The sequence below is a fragment of the Panulirus ornatus genome, chromosome 29 (assembly GCF_036320965.1).
Source record: "Panulirus ornatus isolate Po-2019 chromosome 29, ASM3632096v1, whole genome shotgun sequence".
Lineage (NCBI taxonomy): Eukaryota > Metazoa > Arthropoda > Malacostraca > Decapoda > Palinuridae > Panulirus > Panulirus ornatus.
Window position 1 is genome coordinate 3,070,807 of NC_092252.1, and position 23,999 is coordinate 3,094,805.

The 23,999-nt window shown below is 42.3% G+C and overlaps 1 protein-coding gene across 2 annotated transcripts; it reads left to right on the forward strand.

Moving 5' to 3' along the window:
* Positions 1–581: 581 nt before the first annotated feature.
* Positions 582–21,733, forward strand: LOC139758011 (uncharacterized). 2 transcript variants are annotated; one of them, XM_071679000.1, is made up of 3 exons: positions 582–896; positions 1,446–2,005; positions 13,812–21,733. In XM_071679000.1, the coding sequence occupies exon 3, from the start codon at positions 13,812–13,814 to the stop codon at positions 14,244–14,246; it is 435 nt and encodes a 144-aa protein (XP_071535101.1). In that variant the 5' UTR covers positions 582–896; positions 1,446–2,005; the 3' UTR covers positions 14,247–21,733. The 2 variants fall into 2 exon arrangements, with proteins under 2 accessions (XP_071535101.1, XP_071535102.1); XM_071679001.1 differs by having other exon boundaries at positions 1,446–1,589.
* The last annotated feature ends 2,266 nt before the right edge of the window (positions 21,734–23,999 follow it).

A 23,999-nucleotide genomic window follows, 5' to 3' on the forward strand; every position in this document is an offset into this window, starting at 1 on the left:
ATTCCCTCAAAGGCCCAGTCCTCTGTTCTTAGCGCTACCTCGCTAATGCGGGAAATGGCGAATAGTATGAAAAAAAAAAAAAAAAAAATATATATATATATATATATATATATATATATATATATATGTATATATATATATATATATGTATATATATATATATATATATATATATATATATATATATATATATATATATATATATATATATATATATATATATCACCAATGTTATCGTACATACCTAAACACACTTATCACCACCACAATCAAAGTCTTGGCGTATTATCGCCAATCAAACATGGTGCCATCATCACCACAACGTGTTACTGTACCACCACGACAGCTCCTACCACAATACCACTAACAAACACAACCACAGCTTTCCCCACTTGAACACCACATGTCTCCCATACCCTCATACCACACCACCACCACATTCCAAATATCAGGGCATTAACACACATAATTACCACTACACCCACACATTCTACGCACACGAGCACTACGTCACGACCCCCCCCCCCCCCCCCCTCTTTCTCTCACAGCACCACAATCAGAAAGCCAGGGCGGCGTCATCCGCCAGCGGCGAGAAGACCCACACTGCCGCCTGGCGGGGAAGGAGGCAGTCAATGTCGGGCGTCCGGGTGACGGTTTGTCCTGCGCAGTGTCCATGTTTGAGAGTCCGAGGTGGCCAGCCTTCACCAACCCGTGCAAGTGATTTCTTACTGCCGCCATCATCCTGGTGACCGAGGGAACACCGTCACCCGGGAATGGTGCCCAGTGGCGGCTGCAGGGGATAACAACATCCTGCAAGGTGCTCTGAGGATTAACAGTGTCCACAGTGTTTGGCGACGCTTCAGCATCTGTGTGGGAGGCACACACTTCTCTCCTCTGTGAGTCTCACAGGCATAAATCTCGTCCTTTTTTTCTCCCCCTCCATTACTGAGTGTTCCCTTTATCATGTTTAATGTCATACGAAACTGAGGAATTCTAGTTTACAAACTTAATTGTATTGACGATATTGGTGATATTTTAAGATAAAACACGAGGTTAGGTGCAAGAATTTCAAATTTGAAGAGGTTGTATTGATGAACGGCAGTCAGGAGGAATGCAGGGTGCGTGTGTCAGGTGGTGCCAGAGTGCCTGGAGAAGCCAGCTGGTAGGTGTGCCAGTGGGGGTATGGATCGCTGGCACGCTGCAGTGGTCCGCTCGATGCTCTGGCTCGGCCTCGTTGTTTACAGACGTTGCCATGGTGATCACTGCAGCGTACCGCATCGTTTTCTTTAATGCTTCCATTCTCGTTTTCTCTGGAGAACCAGGGGGTCTCAGAACGCTTTGACTGTCCGTGCATCTCGTTCGCGGGGCCACGTCCACCATCTGAAATATTCTATTTCATTCTTTTTCCATGGCACCGACTGCTCTGCTGTGATAACGACGGGCAGGCGGAGTTAGCGACTTGAGCCGGGCGTCATCCCCCGTGGCACGTGAAGGATCCACCACTCCACAGCATGAGCGCAGCGCCCACCAAGAACCTGCTGCCCATTGTCACTCGTCTGTACCGTGCCTTCTGACGCCTATCCTTCCAAGTGAGTGCTGAACTGGCCCCACAGATCCTGGCTTTAGTCCAGCCACGGTAAAACAAGCCGGCGCAGTAAGGACAACGTTAGCCAACAGTGTTCTAGCCCTATCGAATAGGTCTAATTATCTCAAAACAACAATGGACAACCAGAAAGAAAATAGAAATCTGTAAGAGAGAGAAAAAATAATAATAATAGATATATCAGTGTGATTTGTATGGGTTGAAATTAGTGTGAGGTTGAGGTGGTGGCGGTTGGTGGTGGTGTGGTGTTGTTGCCATAACGGGAGGGGTGCACAGCCCGGCAGTGTGGCCAGCACCCAGATTGGCGTGTCACTGGATTAGTCAACCAATCGAGTGTATGTAGGCACCAACAAGAGAGTTGCTGATGTGTATGACAAAGTTAATCATCTGGTGGGATACACGGTAAGTCTTAGTTCATAATATCTTTCCGATGACATTGTGAAAATGCTTGCAGAATTCACTTTTGGGTCTGTCGTGGTACCACCCCAGACCTCACATCATCAATAGCTTTTCAGTCCTACCTGACGCCCATAATGACATCCAAATTTCGCATTCAAAATTATAGATAAACTCTCATTAGATTTTTGTGTGAGAGAAACACGATTTGAATCAAAATTTCAACCAATGAGAGATCAGAAATAACATACTTCACACCCCAGCAATACGAACTTGCAAGCAATTTAATTTTAAGTATCTAAATTATTTCATATTCTTCACAATAATATCCTGATGTTAATACTATCTCACAAGGATATATATATATATATATATATATATATATATATATATATATATATATATATATATATATATATATATATATATATATGAGATAATGATATTAACATTAATTTGTACCAAAATCATAATTGCCAAGCGCTTCCCTGGAATAAAGAAAACGACTGCATGAAGTAACCTCGATTTTTGTTCACTGCGTCATGGTGAACACGGTGGCACACAGTTCAATGACAATCCCTCCCCATCAAAGCTTATATTTGTTAATCCCCTCCCTGCCAGTGCATGTGCTCGATATAAATCCTCTACCAGTCCACATACATAGATCCATCTCTACCACTGCACATACTCGACATTTACCCCTCCTTAACACTGCACATTATAATATATATATATATATATATATATATATATATATATATATATATATATATATATATATATATATATATATACCCTTCTCTGCCAGTGAACATACTCGACATGGACCTCTCCCTAACACTGCATAAACTTGATAACATTCGCTACCAGAGGCACATATTCAATAGAAAAAAACCTTCTCTACTCATGCACACACTCGTTATAAACATTTCCCAAGAAGCGCATATAATCGATATAAAATCCTTCCCTACCAATGCACACACTCGATCGAAACCCTTCTCTTACAAGAGTCTAAACACTACCTGTGCTTACACTCAACTGGAACCCTCCTGACGTAATTTACATCACCTTGTCATTGCCTATTACATTTTAATGTATTTCCAATAAATCCCATCTCTTCAACAGTCTATATATTATATATATATATATATTTTTTTTTTTTTTTTTTTTTTATACTTTGTCGCTGTCTCCCGCGTTTGCGAGGTAGCGCAAGGAAACAGACGAAAGAAATGGCCCAACCCCCCCCCATACACATGTACATACACACGTCCACACACGCAAATATACATACCTACACAGCCTTCCATGGTTTACCCCAGACGCTTCACATGCCTTGATTCAATCCACTGACAGCACGTCAACCCCTGTATACCACATCGCTCCAATTCACTCTATTCCTTGCCCTCCTTTCACCCTCCTGCATGTTCAGGCCCCGATCACACAAAATCCTTTTCACTCCATCTTTCCACCTCCAATTTGGTCTCCCTCTTCTCCTCGTTCCCTCCACCTCCGACACATATATCCTCTTGGTCAATCTTTCCTCACTCATTCTCTCCATGTGCCCAAACCATTTCAAAACACCCTCTTCTGCTCTCTCAACCACGCTCTTTTTATTTCCACACATCTCTCTTACCCTTACGTTACTTACTCGATCAAACCACCTCACACCACACATTGTCCTCAAACATCTCATTTCCAGCACATCCATCCTCCTGCGCACAACTCTATCCATAGCCCACGCCTCGCAACCATACAACATTGTTGGAACTACTATTCCTTCAAACATACCCATTTTTGCTTTCCGGGATAATGTTCTCGACTTCCACACATTTTTCAAGGCTCCCAAAATTTTCGCCCCCTCCCCCACCCTATGATCCACTTCCGCTTCCATGGTTCCATCCGCTGACAGATCCACTCCCAGATATCTAAAACACTTCACTTCCTCCAGCCTCTCACCATTCAAACTCACCTCCCAATTGACTTGACCCTCAACCCTACTGTACCTAATAACCTTGCTCTTATTGACATTTACTCTTAACTTTCTTCTTCCACACACTTTACCAAACTCCGTCACCAGCTTCTGCAGTTTCTCACATGAATCCGCCACCAGCGCTGTATCATCAGCGAACAACAACTGACTCACTTCCCAAGCTCTCTCATCCACAACAGACTTCATACTTGCCCCTCTTTCCAAAACTCTTGCATTTACCTCCCTAACAACCCCATCCATAAACAAATTAAACAACCATGGAGACATCACACACCCCTGCCGCAAACCTACATTCACTGAGAACCAATCACTTTCCTCTCTTCCTACACGTACACATGCCTTACATCCTCGATAAAAACTTTTCACTGCTTCTAACAACTTGCCTCCCACACCATATATTCTTAATACCTTCCACAGAGCATCTCTATCAACTCTATCATATGCCTTCTCCAGATCCATAAATGCTACATACAAATCCATTTGCTTTTCTAAGTATTTCTCACATACATTCTTCAAAGCAAACACCTGATCCACACATCCTCTACCACTTCTGAAACCACACTGCTCTTCCCCAATCTGATGCTCTGTACATGCCTTCACCCTCTCAATCAATACCCTCCCATATAATTTACCAGGAATACTCAACAAACTTATACCTCTGTAATTTGAGCACTCACTCTTATCCCCTTTGCCTTTGTACAACGGCACTATGCAAGCATTCCGCCAATCCTCAGGCACCTCACCATGAGTCATACATACATTAAATAACCTTACCAACCAGTCAACAATACAGTCACCCCCTTTTTTTATAAATTCCACTGCAATACCATCCAAACCTGCTGCCTTGCCGGCTTTCATCTTCCGCAAAGCTTTTACTACCTCTTCTCTGTTTACCAAATCATTTTCCCTAACCCTCTCACTTTGCACACCACCTCGACCCAAACACCCTATATCTGCCACTCTGTCATCAGACACATTCAACAAACCTTCAAAATACTCATTCCATCTCCTTCTCACATCACCACTACTTGTTATCACCTCCCCATTTACGCCCTTTACTGAAGTTCCCATTTGCTCCCTTGTCTTACGCACCCTATTTACCTCCTTCCAGAACATCTTTTTATTCTCCCTATATATATATATATATATATATATATATATATATATATATATATATATATATATATATATATATATATATATATACGTGTGTGTGTGTGATCACTATGTGTTACTGAAAAGAGCTTTAATCTCGTGTTGCCTCTTTTTTTTTAAGCTTTTTTATATGTACCATGTCTTTATTCCTACGCAAGCATGCATACACACACAAACACACACACACACACGCCCTAACTTATACCATGTACCACCATGTATGTGTGTGTGTGTGTGTTCTAGGTGATCCTAACTCCGGTAGACGTTCTGTCATATCTCTTTAACTTCGAAATACTATCACTAACTTCACTGGTTCTACTTTTATCATCGTCTGTACCACTAGTGGCCTCTTATTTATCTTCGTTTGCACTGCTCTACCTCCTTCGACCCCAGAATAACAGTTCTGCTACTCCACCTTTAAGGCACTAGTGGTAAAGTCTAACAATTCTTGCATCACTGGCTACTGACACATTCATATACTCCTGTCTCTCCCTCAAAAATAATTTTTTTCAATATCTGACTGCCATATACTATTTTTGCTGACCACTATTTCTCACTGTCTTCTTTAAAGAAACTCTCTCTTCATCCACTTGTACATAGCACTACTGCTATGAGTTTCTCCGCCACTCTGGAACCTCCAAAAGCACAGACAGACACTCAGACAAAGACAAAGACACACACTCACATACACAAAAAGATAGTCACTTTGCCTCTACCCGGGTTTCAGTCTTATCAATATAAGCCAGCTCTCGGAAAATTCTCCCCGTTGCCTTGTGCCCAAGCATCATATATATATATATATATACCAATCCTGGTTCATTAAAACGTGCGTGCTCCCCACACACACACACACACACATATATATATATATATATATATATATATATATATATATATATATATATATATATATATATGGCATACTGTTACAAGGCACAACCTTTTCCCATCTCCGGTATGTCGTAGGATCGCCATAACCATACGAACCTCCCTGGTCATTCTCTCTGCTGGCTTTTTCCACCCAAGTTGAAGGTTTAAAAGACCTATTATCATCCACGAGGACAAACACGGTCATGCTTCCCTCCCAATTCTACACACACACACACACACACACACACACACACACACACACACACAAATTTCCAGCTACGACTGTGCTCATGGCGACAGATGTGTGTATGCATATGCGCAAATATGTGCATTATTTTTCATTTGTAAAAGCCTATGTGGGTACTGTTTGTAAAAGCATGTGTGTGTTTGTGTGTGTGTGTGTGTGTGTGTGTGTGTGTGTGTATGTGTGTGTGTGTATGTGTGTGTGTGTGTGTGTGTGTGTGTGTGTGTGTGTGTGTGTGTGTGTGTGTGTGTGTGTGAATGAGTTTCATTAAATGTATGCGTTTAAAAAAAAATGAAACTCGTTCACATTAACGTTTAAAGTTTAAAAATACCCACAAGACCCATTTCTCTCGACGAGTGTTGTCAACTGGTTGGTCAACAACCAATGGCTCTGGCCACCGCAGATGGTGCTGACGAGCTGCTGGCACGCAATCATTGATCCGTGACACACACCACCACAAAACATTGCTTCCTCACGAGGTGGGACTCAGGAGCCAGAGGACAACTGCTCCGTCAACATGTCTAACTTCCAGTACACACCCTTAGGGGTATACTGATCATCAAATCAATTTACAGTATCGTCAAATGCAGCGTAAAATGATGATTTCAACAAGCAGGTTAAGTCTAAGGGCAAAGTTATAATATATTTTAGATACAGTATTTATTTAGTAACGCGCATGTTAATCAATATCAGGGAGTAACAGGCTCTGTACATGAACGAATACAAGTCACGGAGCACGTCTACCTGTGAGGAGCTTAGTGTGGGAGGGTATGGATGGTAGAGTGGGAAAGAATTTGAGGAAAGGGGCAGTATATGGTATGGTACAGGACACTGTATGGAGAGGTAGGGAAGGTGTGTGGAGAGGAAAAGTGGCGTGATAGTGTGTGTGTGTGTGTCTGTGTGTGTACCCGTTCTATTTTCCCCTCATATTCATCATACATATAAATATGGCACCAACTGCATCATAAGCTAACCTAACAATACCTTCACAAAACGTTCCAATTCGTGAACCGTATATAACAACAGGGCGGCACTTACCACAGGCCCCACTAAGGGTGACACAAAACCCATCAATAACTCGCGTTATCTCCGACTTCCATTAGGGAGAGAGAGCATCTTAGCATCAACTCTTAAGCGAAGACACCTGGACCGTCCTCACGTGCATAAATATCAACAGAGTACTCTTCATTTTTCGTACAGTTATGATATACTGTCGCACAGCTCTTAAGCACAACCGTACGACCCTTGAGCACGAAGGAACGGCCCTCGAGCACGACACCCCTACATGCTATGACGGCCTGGCCTTTGACATGGCCGTAATTGGATAGGTCAAAGCCTCCCTCCTATAAATCTAGACCGTCCAGATTGCAAACTAACGTGCAAGTCGATAATCTACTGACAAATTTATGGTTGTATGTAATGCGCTTCACAAGACTGCTCAATAGTCGACGGACATATATATTCTCCAAGGGTTTCACACAGCAGATGTGGGTCTGAATCTTGTGATGCAGGCCATCTTTTTACAACAACAAAAAAATATCTATTTCACTTTGTATCTTCTGGCGACTAATATACTTTTTCTTACCTATATTACTGTACGAAAAAAAGCGCTGATAAGTGACTAGTTTTTGCGTGGAAATAATAGACTCAATAATGACTTGGAATATAACAAAAGCGAATCACAAATGCATGGTAGCGGAGCAGAGGAGGTTTTTATCAACACCTCTTGAGCAGGAAGACGGCACTGAAGACTCGACCAGAACAACACCAGTCAGTCTAAACCCCGAGGTGGGAATGCGACTGACACCTGATGCCACAGGATGATGTATCCAGGAGAGAACGAATCGCCGTGTAAGATTTCCTGGCAGAAAAAGGTGAACACATCACGCCACTATGAGGAGCACAGGAGCAGAGAGTCTTCCGCGTTCACATTCAAATGTATCGAAAGAACCTGAAAGAAGACAATGAACTACCGAGTTAAGAAAGAAAGGAAGAAGGAAATAGACATATGGAGGGGTGGGGGAGTTTGTTATTTCAGCATCGACCACAAAACACACACACACACACCTTGAGGCAGGTGCCCCCCCACCCACCCCTCGACCAACTTCGCCCCCCCCGATCTCTCTCTCTCTCTCTCTCTCTCTCTCTCTCTCTCTCTCTCTCTCTCTCTCTCTCTCTCTCTCTCTCTCTCGCCCAGACCACACCCAGCTCAGCTGCCCCGCCAGCCTCACGCCCGCCCACGTTAAGCCATCCATAGGTAGTATGACAACCCCACCCTTACTCCCACACCACACCCACCATCCTGTTGAGCCCGGCGGCACAAACATCACCACCACTATCCAGCCAGCCCACCACTATCATCATCCAGCCAGCCCACCACTGTCATCATCCAGCCAGCCCACCACTGTCATCATCTAGCCAGCCCACCACTATCATCATCCAGCCAGCCCACCACTGTCATCATCCAGCCAGCCCACCACTATCATCATCCAGCCAGCCCACCACTATCATCATCCAGCCAGCCCACCACTATCATCATCCCGCCAGCCCACCACTATCATCATCTAGCCAGTCCACCACTATCATCATCCAGCCAGCCCACCACTATCATCATCTAGCCAGCCCACCACTATCATCATCCAGCCAGCCCACCACTATCATCACCCAGCCAGCCCACCACTATCATCTTTCTGCCAACTTTTTGTTTCAAAACTGGAATATAATACAATGAAGGTCTTCTTCGCGTGAAATATAAGCTCAAAATGACACAAAACACTTCTTTGTGTAAACATAGAACATATGATTATGAAGCTGCTAATTATGAAATATATATAACACAATTACTGAAAGCTCGACTGCAGTATTTGATGGTACCAAAACACCACTTTCACCCCAAAATTCCATCTAGCATGAACAATATGACATACTGAGACTTTAAAGGAAATCTATGTTTTGAAGAAAACTGAAAAAAAACAAACTTATTTGACAAAATTTTTGCTTCAATAATGGAATATAACGTAATGAAAACCTCCTTTACTTGTAATAAATACACAATATGTTCCAAAACGAATCATTGGGTCGACATATAGCGCATAATTATAAAGCTAATAATTATGAAATGCGTATACTAAATATACAATTATGAAAAGCTTGAACACAATCATATGACACCAAAGCACAATTTTTCTGTCAGAATCCTTTACTCTATGATAAATATGACGTATGCTAAGATTTTATAACAAATCTATATATTTTGAAGAAAACTGACAAAAATCGCAGGTATCTTTTAGGACAAAAACCTTTTGTATGAAAACTAGGAAACTAACAAAAAGTACATGGTATTCCTAAGGGAAAAATACTTTGAAAGGTGGTGTAAAAAACGAAAGGCTTCAAACAAAAATGTAAGGTATTCCAAAAATGATTCTTTGGCCCAGGGAAGAATTACAGAATATTTTGCGATATTAATCTACGTCTAGAAGCCTTACATAATGTCAAATTTCAATTTGACACGAAACGTTTCTCTCAGCCAAGAGACGTTTTGTTCTAAAACGGGGACATTACTTACTGAAAGTGTCCTTTCTCTTAAATGTTGATCTTTAACTGTTGTATTTTGCTTCCTTGGGCCAGCAGGAACCATATACTTATAAAATATATGAAACATGTAATCATTCTAAAGTTTAAGTACGAAACTAAATGGTCGCAGAACAACATACAGATCATACTTAATATGATAAATATGGTCTAAATGATTCTACATAACAGTTCAGGGTATTTTCTACGGGAAAAATAATATGAATAAAGGCTTCTTCACCAATCCAAAGCTTACTAGAAAATATAATGGTCCCCAGTCAACACATGGCCCTCAGAATCTGAATTCAGAATGAACCATATGACCTACACCAATTAGTATTTCAAAGAAAAAAAAAAAAATAAATAAATAAATAAAAAAAAAATAAAAAAAAAAATAAAAATAGTGGCAAAAATGCAATAAATGAATACTACAGGGTACATGTCTCGCAAAAAAAAAAAAAAAATCATAACTGCAATATAACGAACTGAAAGGCTTCATTACCTTAAATATGAACAACATAATGTAAAGTTTGTTGGGGACAACAGATGGCGAATTAATCATGAAATATAACCCTTTTGTTGTGCATTGTAATGGCAACTCTTTCCATGAACAAACATTAGAATGAGTCACATCCCCCCCTTTGCAAAATGTCTGTATCATAACTGAAGAAAGTACCCCCCTAAAAAGTAGCAAACCTTACTCATATTAATGTGGCAGGGTGCTAGACTGGGAAATTGCAGACCCTAGTAATTAATGGCAAAGATCCTCATTACATACGTAATTACGTGATGATTCTGGGTTTCGTCTAGGTGTGATTAAATTCCACATACACTTAAAAGACATTACAAGTTTTATGGGGTAACACAGGGGGTACACACTGGTTGGCAGGGTGGGGGTAATACAGGGTGTTGGGGAGGGGAGGGGATACAGCAACAGCCAACATACCCCCACGGCTGGCTAGCTGACTGACTGGCTGGCTGGCTGACTGACTGACTGACTGACTGGCTGGCTGGCTGACTGACTGACTGGCTGGCTGGCTGGCTGACTGGCTGGCTGGCTGACAGACTGATTGACTGGTTGGTTGGCTGGCTGGCTGGCTGGCTGGCTGGCTGACAGACTGACTGACTGGCTGGTTGGCTAGCTGAGGACCGTGCAAGCCTCAGTCGTCAACAGTGTGGTGGCGGCCGCTCCCACACACTCCCAGACCGCACCCCACACCACGATATACCCTTATAATATATCACGGCGGCCGTCACGTTAGCGATATACGAGGTGAGTCAGTCAGTGGCAGGATCAGAAGTAGGGTGGAGGGAGGGGGAAACAAAAGACGTCTTGTGGAATGGGATTTGACCCTGTATGTGTGTGTGTGTGTGTGTGTGTGTGTGTGTGTGTGTGTGTGTGTGTGTGTGTGTGTGTGTGTGGTGTATTCAGTAACTGGGGTGGAGTGACATACCTTCCCAGCCAGCCAGGCCCGCCCGGGATGCGGACCAGACAGCCAGGCACCTTCCGGTAGGTGTTCTTATCCAGCTCTGTCCACTAGTCTAAGGATTCGAAAAATCTAGAACCTAAACTATGTCCAAGGTGTCATGGGTATCATGGGGGAGTGTAACACCGTGTTACTCCAAGGAGTGGGTGCCGACAGTAACGAAACAGGTGCTGTGTCGCCACCACACCTCACACCAACCCACACCCGCGGCCATTCGTGTCATATATATATATATATATATATATATATATATATATATATATATATATATATATATCCCAACAGGAAACAGGAGGGGTAGCGCAGGGAATGGATGATGGGAAGCAAGTGTATGCACATGTGTATATATGTATAAGTCTGTGTATGTGTATATATACGTATATATATGTTGATATGTATATGCATGTATATGTGCGTGTATGGGCGTATATATATATATATATATATATATATATATATATATATATATATATATATATATATGTATAGATATGTGTGTGTGTGTGTGTGTGAGTGGATAGGCCACTCTTCGTCTGTTTCCTGGCGCTACTTCGCTGACGCGGGAAACAACAATTAAGTATATATATATATATATATATAGTTTCTTTGGTGAGGTATGCAGTCATGTCAGTGTTGACATTGTCCTTGGGCCCAGTGGCCATACTAAACCCCACCCGTCGCTACCTGCTCAGCTCGGACGCCGTTGCCACAGGATTCAGCCGTCCGTTATCCGGGCGTCAATACTGCTTTGTGTGTGTGTGTGTGTGTTGTGTTGTGTTGTGTTGTGTTGTGTGTGTGTGTGTGTGTGTGTGTGTTTTGTTGTGTTTGTTGTGTGTGTGTGTGTGTGTGTGTGTGTGTGTGTGTGTGTGTGTGTGTGTGTGTGTGTTGTGTTGTGTTGTGTGTTGTGTGTCGTGTGTGTGTGTGTGTGTTGTGTTGTGTTGTGTTGTGTTGTGTTGTGTTGTGTTGTGTTGTGTTTTGTGTGTGTGTGTGTGTGTGTGTTGTGTTGTGTTGTGTTGTGTTGTGTTGTGTTGTGTTGTGTTGTGTTGTGTTGTGTTGTGTGTGTGTGGTGACAAACATGGCGGGTACTGAAGGTATGGCGTTGGGGGGGGGATGAGCTGAAGAGAGGACGTGATGCGGTGTGTGGTGAGAATGATGGCCAGCCTGACTCGCGCCTCTACACGGGCTTATAAAGAGAAACATGTCCTCCATTCGACTCCCGCCCTTCACACGCTCACTCACCCGCCTCCACAAGGCCAACCCTCCCACCATATGCTGGCCGTGAGAGACCTCAGCTCGTATTGTGTCGAGGGTCAAGTTCACCTCACCCACCTCTCCCTCACACGTCATGTTTACGTGGTCTTATTCTTTCACAACCCACTGTACGATAAGCCCATGCAATATCGCAGTTCACACGACACAACAAGTCTGTAGAATTAGAAAAAAATAAATGTTGAGGTGTTCTATTTAGGATAGTGCTGTAAGAGGTTCAGTGAAATGTATAACAAGGGAATAAATCAACAATGATTATATATATATATATATATATATATATATATATATATATATATATATATATATATATATATATATATATATATATCCTGCCTTACGAGTCCCTTACATATTAAATTTAAGGGTTTAGACAGATAGTGCGTCGCGGATACCTCAGTGACGCAAATGTCAGAGGGTGGAGCGGGTAACACACGCTGTGTCGCGGCATCAAATATGAAACAGCCCGGCGAAAAGGTTTCAAGGTTATAAGGCTCAAAATGTTGTACTCCCAACACATCTACCTGTATTCTCTTTTCATACTCGTTCGCCAACGAAGAAAATGTTACTGCAGATTTACCAGAGAAAGTGTGCGACCAATAATACTAATAAATGAGAGGAGTATTGATCGAAGTGGTTCTACCATGAGGGCCACGTATCATTTCATTATCTGCTCTTGTTCAAATGTAAATCACACCTACGTTCAAAATGTAGATCACACCTACGTTCATGAATGAAAATATCATATATCAAACAAATGTGGCGTAAACCCCCATTATCTACTATATTCGGAAACAAGTGATTTGTTTGTTAATCAGCAAAGCCTTAGGATGACTGATATCTGTAAATACTCTCATGATACAAGCTGGACTAAAGCCATAACATTCACAACTTGCACAAAAAAATGTAAAAACTTTTAATGTAGCTTCAGAAAAAAACCGGGTACTTCGCAGTGGACTGGTGGGAATGGCTTGCATGCATAGAAGACTAAGAAATGCATGTTTAGATTGCTTGGTTCACAAATCTAATGCCGGGTTCAAAAGTCCAATGTCAGGTTCAAAAGTATAATGCCTGGTTATTAAATCTAATGTCAAGTTTATAAGTCTAACACTAGGTTCATAAGTCTAATACCAGGTTCATAAGTTTCATCCCAGGTTCATAAGTAATGCCAGATTTAGAAGTCCAATGCCAGGTTCACAAAACTAATGCCAGGTTAACCACTTCCAGATGAGCGAGACGAAGGAAGAGGCCCTGTGCAACAATGCGCAGAACCACCGGCAGCAGCTGCTCAACCACAAGCAGGAGCTGGAGCGGGACCTGGAGGCCGGCTCCTGCGCCGACGAGGAGGAAGAGGACGACGAGAACACCTACTGCGAGGGAGAGGAGGGAGAAGAGGGAGAGGGGGACGAGGACGGGGAGAGTAAAGAGTCGAGTAAACCCAAGACCGTCATCCCACCGCTGTACAACGTGGAGCCCGGCTGCACCTCCCTCGGCTGCTACTCCGCCATCGCCACCTTCATCGTCATGGTGATAGGCATCGTGGCCCTCCTCATGTATTCTTCTCCGCCCAACGCCACCGCCGACAACCTGGTGTTCGACCTCCCCGATGAGATGAGCACGCTGCCCACCCCCACCACAGAGCCAGAGATCAGCACGCAATAGCCCCCTCCTCCTCCCTCCCCTCCGTCGCCCCTCCTATATCCACCACTTCACTCGCGTGTTGCCTGGTATTAATCTAGGAACAGTCAGAGGGAGCTGTACCCCTGCTGCTGTGATGCAAGGCCGGCGGTGCATGCGACCTAAGGCAACTGGTGTCATCTTCATGACTCTCTCTCTCACACTCGACTTTAGGAACATGCATGGTGATACTGCATGACACACACAGACAAACAAACAGACAAACAAACACACACACACATATACACACACACACACACAATGACCACGACCTATATACAGATCTTGACTGACATGAGTGTAGGTTGAGATGGGTCACGATGACGGCCATTGTTTGACGTTCTGAGTTCACCAGTGTTGGGCCACTTAGGTTAAGGAGTGTCCTTCGGGATGCCTGTCGAGGGAGAGAGAAAGAGAGGAGGCACCACCTGCTGCAAGCGCGGCAGGTGCCCACACTCACTCCCCCACTCCCCTCGACGAACTTCGACGAACAAAATACACACGTTTTGCTCAGTCAACCCCCCTCAGCTTTTAAGCTTTGTTGACCCAGCTGTCGCCTCTCGGCGGCGAGGGGCAGCTGGTTGGTTATCCAAACGGCTTGTTAACGATGTTCAATTGTTGTCTACTCTGTTCCACCCCCAAACCATCCACCATCACGACCTTCCAAAGACTGAAGCTGCTTGAAAGTAATTTCGTCCAATAAACACGACCGGGGATCACGACGGCACGACCCCTCGAGCACGACCCCATGAGCTCACGACGACACGACACCTCCAGCGCGACGACACGACCCCTGAGCACGAAGGTCTCTTGTGTACGATGGTCTATATAGCCCTCGAACTGACCTTCGAGAGTCAGGTCAAAAGCCATATGGGTCATCATAATACCCTTGGATCGTACCGTCGTGCTCAAGGGGTCGTGTCGTTGCGCAGGAGGCGTCGTGCCGTCGTGCTCAGCGGGTGTACGCTGATTGCCCATGGGTCAGCCCACTGGAAAATGCGACGCACGCGTTGTGTGCGTTCCTCTGCAGATCCCTGGATCCCGAATATCCTCAAACGCTTGCTTCGTGTATATGTGTTTATGACCCGGGTGTTACACGACTCAAATGTTCACAATGACCCGCTGGACACCAGCTAACTTGGTCGTTTTCGTGACGACAGATTGTTTACCCAAAAGTTGTCTGTTATACCGTCTTTACTGCCTTGGCCGCTTCCTCGACAAGCTTGATTCTGTTGATTGTTAAAAGGTGAGAGAAAAAAACAACCCTGTCAAGTTGGTTAATTATCGTGATTATGTACAACCTTTTTGACAGGTGTCGAGTTAGTTAATTATTGTGATTTTGTACAACCTTTTCGACAGCTGTGAAGAAGGTTAAATCCTCACGATTGTGCACAACCATTTTTTTTTTCTTGGGGGCAGTTTTTAATGCTGGTTAGATATCGTGGTCAATGTACAACCTTCTTGACAGATGCCAAGTGGGTTAGTCTTCATGATTTGTGTACAATCTTTTTTGGACAGTCTATGCAATGACTTAAGTGCGGGTTGTCGGCTCTCTCTCTCTCTCTCATGACTGCAACAGGAATCTTTACATGCCTCTCTGATGGCCACAGTCCCATACAGACCCACCTCCCTAGTCCTCGACACGTCACTGTCCAGATTTTAAAGTAACTCGAGCGTCCCCATCGGCGGGGCCCGGCCAGCGAACGCGAGCCAAAAACTCCGGCGGAAAACCCCACTTCAAAACCACACCCTTTTTTCAAAACCTGAGATCACGACGGTGCGGCGCTTGGGCAAGATGGCCTATTAGCCTTTGACCCGATCCCTAGAGGACCGGTCAGGTCAGAGGTCAGGCCACCATGCCCAAGGGTCAAGTAGATGCGCCTGGTAGTAGTACTACCGTCGTGCTCAAGGGGTGGAATACGACCCTTGTTTAATGATAATGTTCTGAAATGTTCACTGCTCTTAGCCACCCATTTCAACACGTGAAATTTGGACATTTGTCACGCAAAAGAAAAAAAATTCGTCCCATATTCGCCAATTTGACCACCCGTCGCAGAGGTGCCAATGCAAGACCCTCATAAACCATTCTGTTAATACCGAAAGTGAGTACTAGTGACTGATTGCCAGAGGTGATTACTGGATACTGGTTGTTAGCAGTGGCTGTTGATTACTGACCATGGGTGATTAATGAGTACTGACTATACCAAATGCCTAGTTACATATATGCATGGGGTCTGCTAATAACCATATATATATATATATATATATATATATATATATATATATATATATATATATATATATATATACACCTTAAGAGCGAGGATACGACCCTTGAGCACAACGGTACGACCACCGGGTATTGCGACGTGACCCCTGACCTCACGTGACGACATACCGGAGCGACGTACCCACGTCCTCAAGGGTCGTGCCCACGTCCTCAAGGACCGTACTCACGTCCTCAAGGGTCGTACCCACGTCCCCAAGGGTCGTACTCACGTCCTCTAGGGTCGTGCCCACGTCCTCAAGGGTCGTGCCCACGTCCTCAAGGGTCGTGCCCACGTCCTCAAGGGTCGTAACCACGTCCTCAAGGGTCGTAACCACGTCCTCAAGGGTAGTACTCACGTCCTCAAGGGTCGTGCCCACGTCCTCAAGGGTCGTGCCCACGTCCTCAAGGGTCGTACTCACGTCCTCAAGGGTCGTAACCACGTCCTCAAGGGTAGTACTCACGTCTTCAAGGGTCGTGCCCACGTCCTCAAGGGTCGTGCCCACGTTCTCAAGGGTCGTACCCACGTCCTCAAGGGTCGTACTCACGTCCCCAAGGGTCGTGCCCATGTCCTCAAGGGTCGTACTCACGTCCTCTCAGACGGGCTTTGGAGTAATTGCTCATTGTTGTCTCCAGCACAAATACGTTGACGCCTAATAAGCTAATCCTGTGATCTGTTGTTAATTATCATTACGATTGTTACCGACGCACATGTGTGTTTTTTTTCGACGTTGATCATCGTCTTTTAAAAATGGTGCTAAAAAAAAGGATATATAATTTCCAAACCCCTCATAATGGGTCCATCAAAACGAACATTTTCATTCGCCGAATATTTCATGTATATCTCTTATGTTCATTGCCAACCAAATCATTTTCAGCAAGTACGTCCCCCCAAAAAAAAATATGACCTTCACCCACTTTCGAATACGGTGTATATGCCAGCTACGTACACATAAACTAATTATATACCACCAGGAACTCCCTCCCCCCCTTGTCTAGGGTTCCTACAGATTCAAGGCTGCGTTACAATAAGTTGCATGGAAATGATGGACTCCTTAAGGTGTGAAAAAGTTCCTCAATGAGACTTTACCCCTTTCTTTCGTAATATATATATATATATATATATATATATATATATATATATATATATATATATTTTTACAAAGATGTTTGCCGTTTTCCGTGTTAGCGATGTAGCGCCAGGAACAGACGAAGAAAAAGGTCTCATTCGTTCAAGCTCATTTTCTCGCTATCATGAGTAATACACTAAGACTACTACCACTAGTACTTCTATTATTCTCTGTATCTCTCTTTATACATATATATATATATATATATATATATATATATATATATATATATATATATATATATGGTACCCTTAAAACTCTTGAAACACAAATGAGCCAAAAACATTACTGTGAAAGGAAAGCAACAATAACTTACCTGTCCCTTTATTTACCGGTATATATATATATATATATATATATATATATATATATATATATATATATATATATATATATATATATCTGTGTGTGTGTGTGTGTGTGTGTGTGTGTGTATGTGTGTGTGGATATCTCCCTTAGTTCACCCATCAGGCTATTTATGTTCATTTAAATCAATCACTTGTTCTACATCACGACCTTTGGGCTTTCGCACCCTGAAGCCTATTTTGGCCTGGTTATGAAAACCAATTCGGAGCAAAAATATATAAAAAAAAAAATCGATAAATTCTAATCAGGACGAACGTAACTCTTACAACCGATATCTAACCCTATTTTAATAGAAAAATTATACCCACGTTAACTGTGAATCACTCTACCCGTGGCTGTTGCTAAAGATTCGCCTGTCCTCAGCCCTACCTCGAATCGTTTTGTCTTCGCACAGCCTCTACCCCACCCTCTTACCTCTCCACTCAAAATCTTGCGCCTTAAAAAATTCTCCCCAATTTCAACCGCCTTTAAAAACAAAAACAAAAAAATATCTTGGGCTACGGACTTAAACCTGACTTGCAAGTAATACAACTTAGACGTTATCATCAAGGCAGCCGTACTTAACGTGACTACCTTTAAAGACAGTGAAGGCTTGCGCCTACACGAAAGGAATCCCAACGAACTATTATACTGCAACGTCGGCCATCCCTGGTGGGACACGACCAAACAAGGGTGTGTCCCAGCCTCACTTCTAAATAATTTTCCTTTGGCTATGTTCTTCGTGTCGGTAGTTAAGGCTAATTCTGTAGAGAGATATGGTTACTATATCCTTGAGAAAAGTTGATAATAGCTTTATATTAAATGTTCTAATTATCAATCAATATTCCCTAACACGAACTCGGATATATTTTGCGCTAAGTTAACTTATACATGTACTTACTTTCGCGCTAAGTAAAACGTGATCAGAGTCCTCTCTGCTATACGAGAGCCAATCAAATATTTTCGCGTTTCATCATAGCCAATCAAGAGTCTTTCATTCTACAAGATAACCAATCAGAAACGTACGCTCTTAAATCATAACCAATCAGAGACTTCCAAGCTGAGTTTACAGCCACTGTATGACCTTTGCTCTGTGTAAGAACCGATCAGAGACTTTCACAAACTGTTATACGTAGTCAGAGTTTCCATCGAAGAGCCAATTAAACTCAATCATATACATCCAAAGTGTCTAAACTACAGCAATGGTCAAACCACAACGAAAAACATAAAATGAAAACAGCTGATGTAATGGTAAGAACTTAGGGGAAAAGAGTAAATTTAAGTAAATAAATTATATATATATATATATATATATATATATATATATATATATATATATATATATATATCCTTGTACAAAATTGTTTATTGTTAAAACTAATTTGTTTGAACCAAGTTGTTATAACCAAACGTTATATGTTGTCGAGGTTTTTTGTTTGTATTTATTACGGGAAAACTCAAAAGTTTAAGTTCTAGCCAATCCCACCATCGGCCACAGGGTATTAGGAATATTCTCTTACCTACATAGTACTCCCCGCCACGTTCTACATTAGAACACACATTAACATGGAAAATAACTCCAAACCTGACGAAGGACGGGTGGTAGGATTACTAATCAGCTTAACCAATCAGAGGGAGTGGTGCTGACCTGATTGGCTGAACGGTTAAACTAATCAGAAGCCGTGACATTGGTCTGATTAGCTAATTCAGTCCGATACCGTGGTATTGGTCTGAATAGCTGGACCAATCGAAGGCTGCGGTGTTGATCTGGTTAGCTACACCAATCAGAGACAAGCTAAGCCAATCAGAAGCCGTGGTGAGATTAGCCAGAATGATCAGAGGTGGTGATGTGGCTGGTTAATAATGTATGTATCTTATGTCCAACATAGACTCTTTTTTTTTTTTAATTACAACCAAATGAGTTAAGAGTGATACAAGCCCTCCAGAAGGGGGCCCTGAGGTCAACCTTGATAAGGAGGGACAGGAAGGGACGATAAGGTCAAAAAGGTCATGAGGACGAGAGCGGCAACCTGTTCTCCTCCCCATCAGGATAATCAAAAATATGCTTAGTGTTGTCCCTCTTGTTTTGTTTGTACTCTTGAATATTTATATGTCACACGGGTCCATCCTGCCAACAGACGAAAATACTCCTCTCCTCCCCCTCCCTCCCTGGTTCTGAGATCACACTCACCTTTGTAAGGGTGTACTTCGAGAGGGACTCGGAGGCTCCCACGAAAGTGGATCTTGAGTCTTTTCTTTTTTTAAGAAGTCCGTCGTGTTGATAGTTCGCCTTCACACAATCCACCTTAGTCTTCATTGGATCATGCTTGCATCGCCCATATTCTTGTTTCCCATCAACTAGAATGTTATATAAATATGTACAATAATGACTATATAAAATCAAGCGTTAAGAAATACGTACATGCTGTAGAGGAAGGTCCCTAGCCCCGTCACCCGAGAGTGTGGTCAAAGAACAAAGGAAAGGGTAAGCTTATACCTACACCAGATATTAGCAATAATTAATGTAGTTTGATGCACCACACGGGGCAATTGGTTAGTTCCAGGGAACCCTAACGACGCTATGGCCTTGTTTTAAGTCCACTCGGTGCCGCCCTGTTTACCAGTAGTAGTTTTTGTTCTACGAACAATGGTATGATCATCCACCTGTAAGCTCTTCACAGGAGCCCATTTCACATTTTCTTTACTGCCTTTGTGTCATAAGACTAACCTGTTATAAAATTTCTACTTGTAACCAAAGTTATTAAGAATGCTTACATATTACAATTACAAACTTCATATATCAGTAATAATAATAATAATGATAATAATAATAATAATAATAATAATAATAATAATAATAATAATGATAATAACAATAATAAATGTAACAATTCTTTCTGACTGTGTTCCATGCTGTTAAATGAACTACCGATACAATGCAATCAAAATCACTCTGACTGGTGATTTGGTGAGCTGCCCACTGTATACGTAATGCTGCAACGGTTGTTATATAGCATTATCACCACACCACTGGAACACGAGTAATTTTTTTTTAATTAAACCTTAGTGGCTGTTTCACTGGAATGTGTGATGCTGCTGCACACGCCTGCATCGAAAACTGTATTTTGTTGAAACTAATATTAGTTACATGAAGTGGTGCTTAATGTTAACTATCCTGGATATATATACATATATATAAAAATGTAAATTGCTCATTTTCTTTGTGGCTAAATTAAAGTTTTAAGTATCTTAAAACCGGTCTCCTGTCATGTTCAGAACAATAATACTTAGGTTATGGAACGCTCGCCCAGCATCTGTGCCTCGGCTTAAGATTCCCAGATCACAACACACAGGCTTTGTGGTGATAATTTACAAATGTATATCAGCCATGAGTAGCGTCACGAGAGTGTGTCTCTAGAACCAACCAATTCCACTCTCACCAACGACAGACCTGTTAAGGTGATTATTTTTCCCCCCATTAGTAGTTGTGGGTATATATGGACTATATATATATATATATATATATATTGTATGTTATATAATACTTTTATTACCTGCTGAAATAACTATAACTACCCAGCAACCGCTTGTTTATGGTTGTTAGAGCAGAGCATGGGTCGGAGACTGTTCACTGACAGTAATTTGTACATCTTGGGGATCCATTTTTTTCCTCTTTACATTTTACGAACCTCGCTTTGAACATTCATTTGGAAATAAAAATTTACAATACTCACTGTCTTTACACTGTCCCCTCTTTATATTAATTAACATACAGGAAAACAAATCAATTAGGCTACTGAGAAAGACAAACAGACAGTCATAATCACGACCAGATTTTGCCGTAAAGCTAGACTGGTACGTAGCGCTCACCGTCCAAAAATACGGTCTTTCGAAAATCTAGTCGTGAGTTACGTGCTGTTAAAAGTGTTTTGTGTAAGACGAACAGCATTAATGTTTGTAAACTGAACCACGTGTGTGATTATTATTCGCTTGTTCGTATGTTACAAGAAGAGTACTATGTTAGTGACGACCCGTCTCTTAATTTTGTATGCAAGCTCCATGTCTTTATTCAAATATGTGTACACATACTCACACCAGCCTAAGCCAGGTAATCAATTATCGACCAGCCGCTAGGGTAGGATGAGCAGCTGGCATTGGCTTGTGGTAGACCTACTGCCACAACCAAGATTCAAACCCCTGCGGGCCCGAACCCGGGCGGGGCCGTCAATAGCACTAAACCACTCCATCATGAAGAGAGAGAGAGAGAGAGAGAGAGAGAGAGAGAGAGAGAGAGAGTCTTTCTACCCCATAAACAAAACTAGCAACAATTCCACTGCGTGTTACTTACGAAACATCTCTCAGCACTGACAAGCTGCCTTATCAACGGCAATTCATTCACCACAAAGAAAAAGAAAAAGAAAAGATGACTCAGTCAGACGATAGGCTTCTAGAGATAGAAGTAATGAGGATTCACGGAGCCATCCTGATTGGTTCACGTGTGTACGCCAGACTAAGCTTTTTCTAACATTATGCTCCGGTTAACTTTCCATGACCATCAACACCGAAATCAACTACATGGTAAGGACTACTTGGAAGTCATTTGCAGTCATACATTTTATAAATATTTCTAACATGGCGTATACAAACTATATTATGAAAAAGTGCAAAGTGAAATATTCATTCTTATCTGTTTATCTAAACCCCCGAACTAACATGCTTCACAAAAGGTGTTCATCAAAAGAAAACTACACGTAATATCTACAAAAGATATGCATAAGACTTTTTAATACCACCTTACCCATTTTCTATTGTGAGATTTGGGCCCATTTTCTTCGTATTGTCGACGTGTACCCCCTCAACCGTGTATCGATGTGTACCGTGGGAGTGAATTATTGGTGGCAGGTCGACTGACTACACAAACCAAGGCTGGAAAAGAAAAGAAAAAGAAAATTTATTTCAAATGACAACGTTTTCGTTCACATGAACTGAAATTACAAGTATAGTGCAAATTTCCCCCGAAAAAATGCGAAGCCATAGCGATGAGCTACCAATTACCTTTCCAAACCTGTTATTTTTGGGATCAAATAAAGGCAAAACAATGACGAAGGATTACGGCATAACAAAATAAACATTTAAAAAAAGCACACACACACATACATATGTATATAACTGTCAGAATACATGGCGGCCGAAGGTTAAACCAACTCAGCGTAAGCACATGAGGAAGAAGCAAAAACACACATGTATATAACGGTCAGAATACATGGCGGCCGAAGTTTAAGCCAACTCAACGTAAGCAGATGAAGAAGACGCAAAAACAAGGAAGCCTAATCATAAACACCATCCAGCAGGAGACGAACTCTAGTAATCAACACGTGAAAGGGACTCCGGAAATGACAGGAGTATCCAGCCTGTCTCCATAATATCACATCAGGATTCTTAAGGTGGAAAATTGTTTAGGGATAAACACTAAAAAAGCTTTTACGTACGTTGAGGATGTTCACAAAAAGTATTTGCAGCGTATATATGACAAATAGTGGATTCCCAGGACCAGACTGGTCGGTCCACTTAAGGATACTCAATGATCCAATAAAGAAGGTCCTAAGGAGGTCAAGACAGGCACTACACGTACGGGAAGTACACTACAGGAGAGGCCTGCCTCTACAGAATTACCCACTCTGGTGGAAGGGTCGAAGTGGTGAGACATAACAACTTGCAAGTTTCTGAACGGCTTTGATGAAAGGAGTACTGATTAAGTCTTTTACATTGGAGATGAGTCGACGTTATGACAAAACAGGAAACAAAATAAGAATTCCTGTTGTAACAGTTTTGTAAACATAAAGAATACATTCAGAAAATGCCGTAATAAGAGACTGTAAGTTTAAAAGATTATGTGACAGTTTAAAAAGACGGTACCCCTGGCCTGATCTTTCTCTCCGTAATCATGAAAACACCGACGATATTACATTACATGCAGACACAAGACAAATCTTATGG

Coding starts and splice junctions, on each gene's coding strand:
- LOC139758011 (XM_071679000.1), top strand. CDS start 13,812: ATGAGCGAGACGAAGGAAGAGGCCCTGTGCAACAATGCGCAGAACCAC.